General features: G+C 40.4%; 2 protein-coding genes across 3 annotated transcripts; one reads left to right on the top strand and one right to left on the bottom strand.

The window, feature by feature from the left end:
• Window positions 1–179: 179 nt before the first annotated feature.
• On the top strand, window positions 180–1666 carry c1h15orf48 (chromosome 1 C15orf48 homolog). The gene is made up of 5 exons (XM_061033711.1): window positions 180–284; window positions 385–443; window positions 600–688; window positions 836–896; window positions 1167–1666. The coding sequence occupies exons 2-5, from the start codon at window positions 405–407 to the stop codon at window positions 1233–1235; spliced, it is 258 nt and encodes an 85-aa protein (XP_060889694.1). The 5' UTR covers window positions 180–284; window positions 385–404; the 3' UTR covers window positions 1236–1666.
• Window positions 1667–4707: 3041 nt separating this feature from the next.
• slc30a4 (solute carrier family 30 member 4) lies at window positions 4708–11973 on the bottom strand. Of its 2 annotated transcripts, XM_061033666.1 has the most exons (9): window positions 11817–11973; window positions 10999–11491; window positions 9538–9684; window positions 8755–8908; window positions 7359–7391; window positions 7163–7328; window positions 6565–6670; window positions 6339–6473; window positions 4708–5899 (listed from the first exon to the last, which is right to left on the bottom strand). In XM_061033666.1, the coding sequence occupies exons 2-9, from the start codon at window positions 11396–11398 to the stop codon at window positions 5745–5747; spliced, it is 1296 nt and encodes a 431-aa protein (XP_060889649.1). In that variant the 5' UTR covers window positions 11399–11491; window positions 11817–11973; the 3' UTR covers window positions 4708–5744. The 2 variants fall into 2 exon arrangements, with proteins under 2 accessions (XP_060889649.1, XP_060889635.1); XM_061033652.1 differs by having other exon boundaries at window positions 7163–7391; window positions 11817–11972.
• Window positions 11974–12044: the final 71 nt, after the last annotated feature.

The raw sequence follows: 12044 nt of genomic DNA, 5'->3' as shown, positions 1-12044 counted from the left end.
TTTGTCTGGTGTTTTCTCTTGTTGTTCTTTTTGGTCACTGTTGAGCATACTGTGTCCCAGCTGTTGACTTTCAGTTCTAAAATGTGGCCACAAGAGGGCGCTGCTCACTCAGAAAATGTATTGATCATCAGCAGATGGAGAAGTGGATCCGTCGATATATTGACCTCCACTGATGCAATTCTGTCTACGTGCCTCTCACCTCGTACTACCTTTCATCCAGCCTACATCAGCCGACTCACAGGATGCTGCACTAACAGACATCGAGGACTTCTCAGCAACAACAGGTGAGACCTGCTGCACACAGATGCCTGTAGGACTTGTTGACTTTCATTCACTGCATGGACTCTGAGCATCATTAAATTGAAATGTTATTTTTTTCCAAAGGTATTTGAGAAAATAACGAAATGGCTGGTTTTTTCCAAATGTTAAGGAAGAAAAAGGAGGTGAGCCGTTTATATTTTTACAGAAGTCATTGTTAGAAGTCATTGTATAGCACACTGGATTTGCAGGGGGGGAAATAAGCATAACGTAGTGATTATGTAGATTTTATATTTATATTATTATTATTTATATTTCATATTTTTACACATTTGTTCCAGCTGATCCCTCTGATTGGGTTCATGACTTTTGCCGCGACAGGAGCCACTTCTGCTGCAATCTACTTTCTGCTGACTAAACCTGATGTTATGTGAGTGTCTTTGATCAAATTATATTATATTATACTATTTATTTTATTATTGAAATTCATGAAGTTGTACTTTTTTTTTTTATGCCTAATCTGACTTTGTAGGAAGTATTTCAATAATAATTAGATATTTTCAATCATTGGTTGTAGTTTGAATAAGACCAAAAACCCAGAACCATGGGAGAGACTGGACCCATCAAAACCCCAAAAGGTAATTTCTAACATTTTGATCATTACATAACGATTTTGGTAGTTATTGAAACCCCCATATTGTTCTTATTGGAAATTAAAATAAAAGCAGATCCCTTTACCGTGCAGCTGAAATCTGCTGAGCCAGTAAGAAAGTAATCATATTCAGTGTTGAAATGTTTATGTTGCCACATGCAGGCCATAATGCTGCTAATCATGTTACCTTTTAGCTGTAACACTTGCAAAGAGATCAAAAGACGCTTGATTTTCTTTGTCTGACATTTTGCTGCAGCTCATCACCATCAATCAGCAGTGGAAACCAGTGGAGGAGCTGGAGTTGGTGAAGAGTCTCTACAAGTGAGAAAAGGAGGCAAGCATCTGCTTCAAAGATCCACAGTCTGAGTTCTTCTCCTGCCCCCCCCCATCAGTCTAACAGAATCCTTTCCGCACAAACTATGACACTTTGACACTCAGTGTGCGGAAATGCTTCTGCTCCACTGTTGGGGTTTCACTCACTCTGTTGTGGCCCAGCTCAACGTCAGCCATTCACAACAATAGAAAACCAAGGATTTTAAATACTCATATCGCTTTTTGTGGAAAAAAAAAACGCTGTGTCGTTGTAATGAAAACTTGAGAGATGTATATTTTCATTGAGCAAGTTGTGGTGTTTTGTTCAACAGGAATCTCAGACGCTACCACAGTAGATGTAAATGTACAAATAAATGTAAAAAAACAAAACTAAATGTGAAAGTAATGGACTGTATAGTGTTAATAAATTATTGTATAAGCCAAGTCATTGTTCTTTTTTTTCTTTTTATTTCCTTTTAGTGTAAAAGGTAGACACAAGCCAGGCTGCTTCACCGTTGCTGTTCTTTAAGCTACACAAAGATGGGCTAAGCTAAGCTAATCAATCAATCAACTTTAATTTGTATAGCGTCAACTCATAACAAGTGTTATCTCGAGACACTTTACAAGAAGCAGGTAAAATACCTTACTCTTTGTCTTTTAACATTACAAAAAGCAGGTAAAAGACCTTACTCATTGTTATGTTACAAAGATCCGGCCTATCCATCATGAGCACTTTAGCAAAGCAGCAAAAGTTACAGTGGTAAGAAAAAACTGTCTTATTAAAAGGCAGAAATCTTCGGCCGGATCCCCGGCTCATGACGAAACAGTCTTCACAGGCCTAGACTGCGCCGGGCTTGGAAAGGGATAGGGGGAGAGATGGGATAAGATGCAGGAAGAGGGATAGAGAGCAAGGGGGTGGGGGGAGGTAGACCGTCCATCAGCAATCCGGTGGGGAGGGGAGGGGGTGTGGGGGGGTTGTTCTGGCAGGCCGCCAACCCACGATCCGGTGGGGAGGGGCTTGGGAGCTAATCTAACCCTCTGCTGGCTTTAGTCTCGGAGTCTGAGCTGATTTCTAGTCTCCTAGCTTTTTATGTAGGCCCTCTGTATATTCTGTCTTTTCCCCCAGTTTTTAAATTAATAATTGTAACCTCAGCTTTTCATTTAAGAAGAGGAATGTCAGATTTCAAGTTTTACCGAGGCTATTTCTGGTATATATTAATCATTAAACATACTTTTATAGGTGTTTCATTGCATGTTATCAGATCTGTTGTTGCCTTTCCTCAGTGAGGTACAAGTGTTTACAGGCTGCTATAAAGAAGAAGGTTATTTACAATCTTTGTATTTAACTAACAAAAGAGCAAGGCCTCAACCCTGACGGTCCCACATGATCCTCATCGACGGTTAGATCTGGCAAAGACGCAGTGCAATTGGATATGTGTGTATATTTGAGCATTGATCATTTGAGCAGATCAAACTCCTACTGCTTATGAAGATATCTGCAATGACTGAAAGCTCCAAAAAAAATAGCTACCATATGGACTTTGCTGCTGTTTGCAACTGAAGTTATAATCAGAAGTAAAAGACTCAATGAGGTCATCCATGTTTCACTCACGGTCTATCAGGGGACGCCCACCAAGAACAACTTGTCTTGTGCTCTTTTATTCTTCACATGGTATTTAAAAAGTGTATCCAGGAAATGCTTGTTTCTTGTTCGCAGACATGAATGTGATTGGATGTTGCCTTTCTAGGACAGCAATAAAGCAATTACTGCCATCAAAACAATGAGCGAATGCACTCATCAGCTTACTTTATGGATGTACCCCTCCCATTGTGTTTTATAATCAGAGACAATCCTTTTAACGTCCATTTGGTGTCTCTGAAGAGAAGAGAGGAAAAAAACCCACTAGAAAACCCTCCTTCCTACTAAAGTGTCTGACCGTGGCACTGTCTGGCATTTACAGCCTGTGGGTCTGTTTGCCTCACAAATGAATGTGAGAGGATTTCTCTTCAATTATTAAACAGTAACCAGGAAATGTTAGGAGGCTGCGACAAGAGGGAGAGGCACTGTTTTTGCTTCCTGGTGTGTTGAAGCTGCTTTTTTTAAAAAGGAAAACATTCTCCTTTTTGGTCTCACATACACGCATGTTTGGTTTGCATCGAGTTTACAGTTTAAATCACTCCTTATTACAGGCTTGATTCATTTGTATAAGTTTACATCTGGTTTTTAACGCGTTCAGAGTCACAGTCACATTTCATAGCTTTGAAGAAAATAAACACAAGGTACCATGAACAAGCCCTGGATCTCCAGCTACTACATTTTATAGTTTCTAATACATTATTCTGCCGCCATTCTACAGTTATAAGTTTCACTCATCAAGTCACTGTAACTTATTTCGAGAAACAATGACAGAAGAGGAAGGATATAGTGCGTGGTGTCGGAATTTGTGTACGTGACCGGGTCACAGACCATGTGACCATGGACTGTAAGTGATGAAGGTGTTACTCACATAAGAGCATGAGACATGAAAGATGGAGTTTTCACTTGTAGTCACAGAAGTCAAAAATAAATATAATAAATAGACATACTGTATCTCTATTTGATATTCATGTAGGGTTGTCCACATGTGACTGAGGGGTCATTACAGCAGTTTATGGCACTCTAAAGTGAGGCTGGGCAGTCAGGTGGATGCTGTAAACCTTCTGTCTCTGCTGAAATACAAACAGAGGAGTTTGCTCGCTTTGCCTCTGGATCGATGTGTTAAGGCGGCGGTTGCCTGGAAACCGGGACACTCCCATTTTACTCATGCTTTGTAATAGTGAACCTTTGATACGGCCTCAATTTGATTATGAATATTGTTTGGGGTGAAAGGACTAAATAGGTTATGTCTAAGATGTTGTAAGTTCATATGCAGCACGCTCTATTTTATTCATATTTATATTTAGTCAATTATTGCCCAAAACACGAGTAAACACACATTAAACGGTATGTTAAAAGATCGATTTGGTAAATTTAAGTCGTGTCTTTTTGAGCAAACTAGTTTTTCAATGTTTATAATGTATAGAACATACTTGTTTTCCATTTTCCAGTAATAGATGGAAAACTTGAGTATCAGAAAGACGTGTTTGATGATTCTCTCTAGCCCATATGAGCGCCATCATTGAAGGGGTTAAAGCTGCTAAACAGGGAAATATAGTGCAAACTATAAAAGATACACCCTATCTTATCAAAAAGGAGCCTGTCATGACAGGTATTTCTCAGCTATTGTAGTAGTGCACCACCTAGTGATGAAAAGTGGGACTACATATCCAGCACACATCAGCTTACAAATTCTGTTTTTTTATTATTCACATTTATACTAATATTTATTAATTTAGTTTAGTTTAGATGGATCGTGTAAATGTGGAAAAAGATGGGATTTTTAGAACAAACTTCACTACACAAATGCGTTCAGGAAAAACAAACCAAGATACTGACAGGCAGAAACAACAGATTAAATACTTTATTTTAAAACAAAAACAATACTCTAGTTCCTGATTTCTCTTGATGATTAACATCAGAGGTGTGGAAAGGTTTATCCTTAAACCCACCACAGCCTCTCAACACTTGACAGAGAAACTCTGTGAACAACTTTATTGGCAGAGTTCAACTCACATCTCTCTCCTGCAAAACACTGCAACTCTGAGATACTGCAACTGTCTCCAACCTGTCTGCATGATCATACTGTCAATCATTGATATGAAAAAAAAGTGTAACGAGAGTAAGGCTGAAAACAAACAGAATTCATTCTTCTTCAAAGTCGGTCACACTTTGATTGTCAGTTATCTTCAACAACGTAGTTAAAAACATGCTAGAGTTAGATGTGAGAGTTTAAAGTTTCGGTAGTTTAAGTGTGGGTCAGTACGGCCAAAATCAACTAACAAAACAAAATCTAAAACCCTGCCTTACAAGAGACCTTTGCTGAAGAATACTAATGGTTTAGTGCATTTGATGAGATGACTGAAGTGACACTCTTCATGTGAGTGAGTACAGCTTATATTTAATGTGACCACAGTTATCAGATGACATGAGGTACCTGTTTATTAGCTTAAATTCTTAGTACAATAACACGATCTTAGTTTACAGTCTTCAAGCTAGTAACAAGTCAAATTTACATCAAATCAAAAAAAAGCAGTGTGAAAAATCAAAACAGTGAAATAGAAAAAAAGGAACCTGTTGGAATAGGCTTTAATGGTGAATTAAGAGCATGTTTTTTTTTTTCATTCTTCTAAGCTGACACTTGAACCGTTCAAACTCCACCCGCATAGCTTTGCATAAAGTCCCTGAAGGATGAAGTGACCCTTTTATCAGAAATATGCATCTGAAGTTTTTCCGTCCTTTGGCACCTGTCTTTTTCCCCCTAATGAAAACATGCTGAGGCTCCTTCTATAGCACCAAGCTGTGATCTGCTGTGCGACATCTAGTCCTTTCCGTGTGCTGTGCTCTCTGCCGCCTGTGGAAGTCAGTGTAAGCGCGAGTCTGTCTTCAGGCGCTGGACTGCTGGCAGTGTACACAGCTACGTACCAGCCTCTGTCTGTGAGTCTGGATCTGAACTGTGACCCTCGTGAGGCCGTAGGTGTGAAGCAGCAGGTGGCGGGCCTTTGCCTGGACCTCCTCCCAGTTGTTGGCACTAGAGGGTGCTGTGAACACAAACATGTAAGTAAATATATAGAGGGAAACATGTTGAAATGAGTTTTAAGTATATGCTGTTATTTGGATGTCTCAAATATTAAAACACACAAAATATTAAAATAAAATGTGCACATTTTGGTGTGTAGTATGAAATTGGGAGGATGTTTTTTGGATGAGGTTAGTTTCATTTAGATGTTTGCTTTCTGTAACCCCTGACTACCACTGGTTGGATTAATAACATGCCCACATCTGTAGTGAAACTGCTGCTGCTTCTTTTAAACGTTTCATTACACTTTCAAGTGTAGAACTGACCAAACAGTTCCTTCTTGAGAACAAAGTGGAGCTTGACAAACATAAATATGAGAAGTCTATGCCTCATATGTCAGTGCAGCTTGAAGACTTAATACTGAGCATCACTGATTGTTTGGATATGTGGCCGCTACTCACTGAGCTGGAGATGCACTAAAGCTGCAGTCTTGTCAGCTGTCAGCGCCCACACATTCAGCTCATCCACTGACTGGACGTCCTCCAGTTTCAGCAGGTCCTCTCTGATTCGCAGAGTGTCCAGGTGTCTTGGAACGCCTGACACAACAAAACAAAATCAAAACCATCTATCACTGAACACTTATTAAAAACATGATAATCTGAAAGCACAGCGTCACCAAAGACTCACCCTCCAGCACAATGACTATTGTGTCTCGTATGATTCGGAAAGTGGTGCAGAGGACCAGAACAGAGAAGATGTAGGTACAGATGGGGTCTGCCAGCTTAAACTCCGGCTGTAAAGTCAGGGGGTTACATCACATCAGCTACAGGCAAAGTTATTTTTAAATTCGCTTTAAGCACAACTTGATTCTATAATAGATATTTGATTTGTTGAGAGCCTTTAACATTTCTCGACCATGTTGCTAGTTAATCAAATTTCTAACCCAGAGGCCGCCAATTAAGTTCAACAATCACGTGCAAATACTTTACTGGAAAATGACAAGGACTATGTGGTTTACAGCTGTCGTTAGCTAAGAATATATGTAGATGTAAGATCTGTCAATATTTTATTTTATAATTAATGATTACAAGTTGATGAATATAAGTCTTTAATATATTACAGGTAAGTAAAAAACTAAAGTTTTAAAGTCAGGAGTCAAGCACAATACAGATTAATAAATATTCTCCATAGCTACAGAAATGTTTAACAAATGCGTAACAACACTTCAGAGAATTCAAATGAAAAGTAAACCGCAAGTAAGCGTTTCTTTAAAACGGCAGGGTACCTTGAAGCGGACAACGTAGGCAGCTATGAGCACCCCGACACTCTGGAGGAGATCCCCCAAAGCGTGGATGAATGCGGCTCTTACAGCCAGGCTGCCTTGCTGCCTATGCTGCTGACCCGACCCAGCTGAACCGGAGGGAGCTGGAGGGCCGTGAGAGTGACCGTGGCCGTGAGAGTGACCGTGGCCGTGAGAGTGGAGGTGACCATCCTGGTTCAACAAGAAACCCATTCTAAAGACACAAGAAAACAAAGACTTATTTGAGGATTTCACGAGTTCTTTTCAATTCACATTCTGAAAAACTGCAGTCTATAGGCCTCATTCACCAATCGTTCTGAATAACAAATTTGATCTTAAATCCTACCTATGAACTCTTTAAGAAGATTCTGGGATTCCCCAATGTTTGATCACGTGGGATTTCTTCTTAGGTAAGAACAGAATTTACAAACACTTGAGCACTCTTACACACTCTTGAGTGCAGAACGGCTCGGGCAGAAAGAAAGGTTTCTACATTACAATATTCCATCCATCCTTCCATTATCTAAACCACTTTTTCCCCTTTGGGGTTTGCGGGGGGTCTGGAGCCGATCCCAGCTGTCATTGGGGCGAGAGGCGGAGTACAACCTGCACTGTTCGGCAGTCAATCACACCGCTAAAATAAAGAGACAGACAACCAGCCACACTCACATTCACACCTATGGGCAGTTTTAGAGTCACCACTTAAAACCTAACGAGCATGTCTTTGGACTGTGGGAGGAGGCCGGAGCTACCCAGAGAGCCCACGCATGCACAGGGAGATTATGCAAACTCCACACAGAGGGGAGCGGATTCGAACCAGCAACCTCCTCGCTGTGAGGCGTCAGCCCTGCTCACTGCACCACCGTGCAGCCCATTACAATATTTCGTTTCATAATTAATAAAATAAAGTATTAAATACATATTTTATGATCATACAAATCTGTTGCTTTCAAAATAAATAACATTCACACAACACGTCAATTCACAAACATTATTTATGTTTATTTCATCCCATGTGTATCCTGTGTACCATTACTTGTTTGCTGCTGACCTTCTGCAGCAATATCTCCACTTCAGAACTACTAAAGATTCTTCTCCGTTAGGAGTCGGGTGCTCCACCTACATCATCTTCGGAATTAGTGTGCGGTTACCTATGCTAATTGGGAACAACAGGCACGAGCCTTCAACTTACGATCACAAGTAGGTAAGATAATAACACTTCTGTGAACAATTCAGTCAGTTAGGAACATGTTGGTTAATCTGACAGAGAGTCTTATTAGAAATCTTCTGAAGAAAAACGATAGAAAAATCTTAAGAAAATTCTTAAGAAGATAATGGTGAATGAGGCCCAGTGAGTCCTGTCATTTATTCACCTACCTTCTGTTGTGGTCAAACATTACAAAACATAAAGCTATAGAGTACATAATAAACAGTACTTTGGACTCAATTGTTACATTTTTGCTGACTCAAACACTTACAGATTAGCTGTCAGCACTAACATCAAACTGCACTTCTCTTTTTTGAGCCACTCACAGTTTTTCTCTAAATAGATATTTACTTGTCAGCATTTCACTTACATGAGGTTGACAGCCACCCCCACAGCTGCAGTGATGAGCATGACATCTCCGTTTATGTCGAAGTCTTGGTGTACCGTCCTCTGAATTGCCTCATAGAGCAGTATGGCCGTCAAAATGTAGATGAGCATCACACTGAGCACCGCAGATACCACCTCTGGGTCAGGAAATCAGAATCAGTTGAATAAGTATAGAGGCTGGGAGAAAACCTGAATTTTAACTGGCAGGACTAAAACGGGAAACAGGAACAGGAAACTTTGTAGATATATGTACTGTATATAAAACTGAAGTAAAAGCTCTTTTCTACATTTGAGTATAAATAATGGGTACTTCTTTATCTGAGTGGTTGCAGACATTCTGCAACATTGTGGGTCTCAGTAATAAATAGTGGCAGGTTGTAAAAGCAGTATTTTGTAGACTACTATATCTACACACCAATGTTACACAACAAAGGTAAACTCAACTAGTGGAAACTACACACACTCTGGCTGTTCAATAAAGTTATAATATTTGTGACAGTGCAGAGTATCAGCCAATGGGGCTGTGTACTTTTTTGCAGAAATATCAATAATCTGAATCTCTCCCTGACTGTCCAACTGAATCTAAAGTATCCTCTCTGAGATCTGATCTTGTCTGAACACTGCTGAACACACACTTTCATCCTCAAACATGACTCATCTGCTGAAAAAACAGAAGTCTGCTTCCTCAGACATGAAGGAAGCAGTGGAGAATAGGAAGGGCAATTGCAAAAAAAAAATGAGAAGGCTTCTGAAATAGGAGACATACCAAGACGATGCAGCCCGAAGGTGAACCTTTTAGTGGGTGGTTTTGTGGAGAGCCAGAGGGCCAGCAGAGAGAACAAAATGCCCACCACATCTGTTAGCATGTGCACAGCATCGGTCATGATGGCTAGGCTGTTTGATACGTAACCACCTGAAAGGAAAACAAAAACTTGATTAAAAAATCTTCTTTATATCAATATGAGCAATTTGTGGAGGGACAGATTTAAGATACACAACACATGCCGAGATGCGTGTGGCAGAAATACATCAGCAGCAAAGTTCATGCTAAGGTTTTTTTTTATATTTATTTTAACTGACAGATGGTCCTTGGGGCAACAGGTTCATTACTTTTTTTTTACTATTCCTTAGTAGGCAATGATTGAATTTTGTGGAAATGGTTAACAGAAGTAGTGTATGTACTCATATATCCAAAGGGGAATGACATCTTAATTAATACGGGGGTGAACTGTCACACACTTTGTGCAAAAACGTGATTCTGTTCTGGTCCTCGTCTTTCATTAAGAAAAGCTGGATAACGAAACTAGTACCTTTATATTATGAGATTTAAACATGTATGGGCTGCAAAACAATTGTCTTAAGCATATCAACATGATAGTTTTCAGCACAGTCAGAAATTAACATTTTGTTGTAAGTTTGCTCCACGGTTTTCTTTTTGGTATCTTCATGATAAAAATAAAGAAAAGTAGATATAAGTGCTTTTAGAATATGAATCAATAATCATGGATAGATGTTAGCACAAGCAAGTCGGCAGGACGGCTTTAAGGGTTCCTGCTTTATAGATTTGAATGATTTTTGACATGTATAATCAATCGTCAGGGCCTGGGGTGCTTTTTCGTGCAGACTGAGAAAAACCAATCTTGATGTAGAGCTGAGAGATACAGGTCGTCAAGCAATGTGTAGGACAGGATTACATTATGTCATCCTGACAAATTTCAACCTAACTACAAAAACAACCTGCACTTTTCTCAAGATATTGAGCCACAGTTTCCTGTGTGAAATAACCTTTTAGCATGAAGCTTAATGTTTTATGATGTTACATGAAGCATAGCATTTATGGAAAGTGGCTGCCTCTATAAAGCACTGCTGAGTACCTGATCTGTAGGCATTTCAAAATACCTCTAGGGGTAGGTTAGAAAATGTCTTTATGGTGTTAACCAACATTTTACAGGGGTCAATATAGTCAATTTGTTCAGTTTATTAAACTGTGTTGATAAGTGAATGAAAAGTCATTGTCTCTGTCTGTTTAATTTGTTGTGAGATTGTAAAGTTGGGTTTGTTTGAGCAGCCAAGAAAAGCAAACTTACTTCACTTTACAGTGGTTCCCCCCTTTTTTTTTTATCCAAATAACTGTGACAGTTCGGTCACAAAGTGAAGACATGGTCCCTCTCTGGCCAGCAGTGATAAAATAATAATGTAGAGTGGGGTTAACTTTGCACGTTCTTACCTATTATTTCACCTGCCATGAAAAGGAAATACAGCACAGCTGCAATGGCAAGCCTCTTCATCACCCTCCTGTGTTTAATACTCTCCCTCTTTTTGTTGCAGCTGTCACAGGGGTCCATGTTTAGACCCGGGCTGCCCATGCTGGAGGAGGACTCGAGCAAGGAGTCATCATCATCATCCGCCACGACCAGCGTGTTCACCGCCACTCCGTTGGACGGAGCTCCGGCAGAGTAGTCCGACATCTCCCCGGACACCACCACCTTCAGCTTGTTGAATTTCGGAGCCTCATCCTCCACCAGCTCGTCGGAGAAGTCCAGGGGAGCCGTGTCGCTCAGGTCCCAGTCGCTCGGAGCCCTCCTGAAGGCAGACCGCACCCTGTTCAAAAAGTTCCCACCTGACATCTTGCCAACTATATACCCAGGTGAGCACTGCCTGAAAGGTGGTGTGGTCTCGGGAAATCATTCACATGTTTATGACGAGGTCCATGTTAGCACCTGGAGGAGAGAAACGAGAAACGGGATTCAGACAGCGCCCGTTTCACGTCAGTGCAGCTCAGCAATTTCAACAATGTCATCTCAACAAACCCGTTTACGTCGCTATCGTACTCCTGATTTCACGTGTTAAAGACACATCCACGGGTAACTCGCATTTCTATTCGAGCTGATAAACTTTTTCAGTTCAGTAGTCCCGACAGCAAACAGCCTGGACTAAACAGTAACAAGCTAGCTGGTTCCAGGTTAGCCATCTCGTCATTTCAGTTTGGCTACAGACATCACTTGTACTTTTAATAGTCTGTATAAAAACACGAGGCACACTCACCTTATAATGTTCTCCTAATTTGAAAAACTTGTTTCAGTCTTCGGGTAAAACTGTCATGGTAATAGTAATATAAACATCAGAGTCACAACAGTAGTTGAACAGGAGCTACCTCCGCATCCGGAACAGTAGCGAGTCTGGTTGCGTCGTCACGCAATCACGTGATGACGCAGGAGTCACATGACGTTTCTTTTTGTCAGCTGCAGCAACAAACATCTTTAGTACAGTTCT

Source organism: Labrus mixtus, chromosome 1, assembly GCF_963584025.1.
Source record: "Labrus mixtus chromosome 1, fLabMix1.1, whole genome shotgun sequence".
Taxonomy (NCBI): domain Eukaryota; kingdom Metazoa; phylum Chordata; class Actinopteri; order Labriformes; family Labridae; genus Labrus; species Labrus mixtus.
This window is presented reverse-complemented; position numbering and strand designations above follow the sequence as displayed.

What these genes read in the sequence shown, in the direction of transcription:
- c1h15orf48 (XM_061033711.1), top strand. Translation starts at nt 405, where the DNA reads ATGGCTGGTTTTTTCCAAATGTTAAGGAAGAAAAAGGAG. An exon ending in CTGACTAAACCTGATGTTAT is followed by an intron (nt 689 to 835) that starts GTGAGTGTCTTT and finishes CATTGGTTGTAG; the next exon opens with TTTGAATAAGACCAAAAACC. An exon ending in ACCCATCAAAACCCCAAAAG is followed by an intron (nt 897 to 1,166) that starts GTAATTTCTAAC and finishes ATTTTGCTGCAG; the next exon opens with CTCATCACCATCAATCAGCA.
- slc30a4 (XM_061033652.1), bottom strand. Translation starts at nt 11,398, where the DNA reads ATGTCAGGTGGGAACTTTTTGAACAGGGTGCGGTCTGCCTTCAGGAGG. An exon ending in AATAGTCATTGTGCTGGAGG is followed by an intron (nt 6,474 to 6,564) that starts GTGAGTCTTTGG and finishes TTGTTGTGTCAG; the next exon opens with GCGTTCCAAGACACCTGGAC. An exon ending in TTTAGTGCATCTCCAGCTCA is followed by an intron (nt 5,900 to 6,338) that starts GTGAGTAGCGGC and finishes TTGTGTTCACAG; the next exon opens with CACCCTCTAGTGCCAACAAC.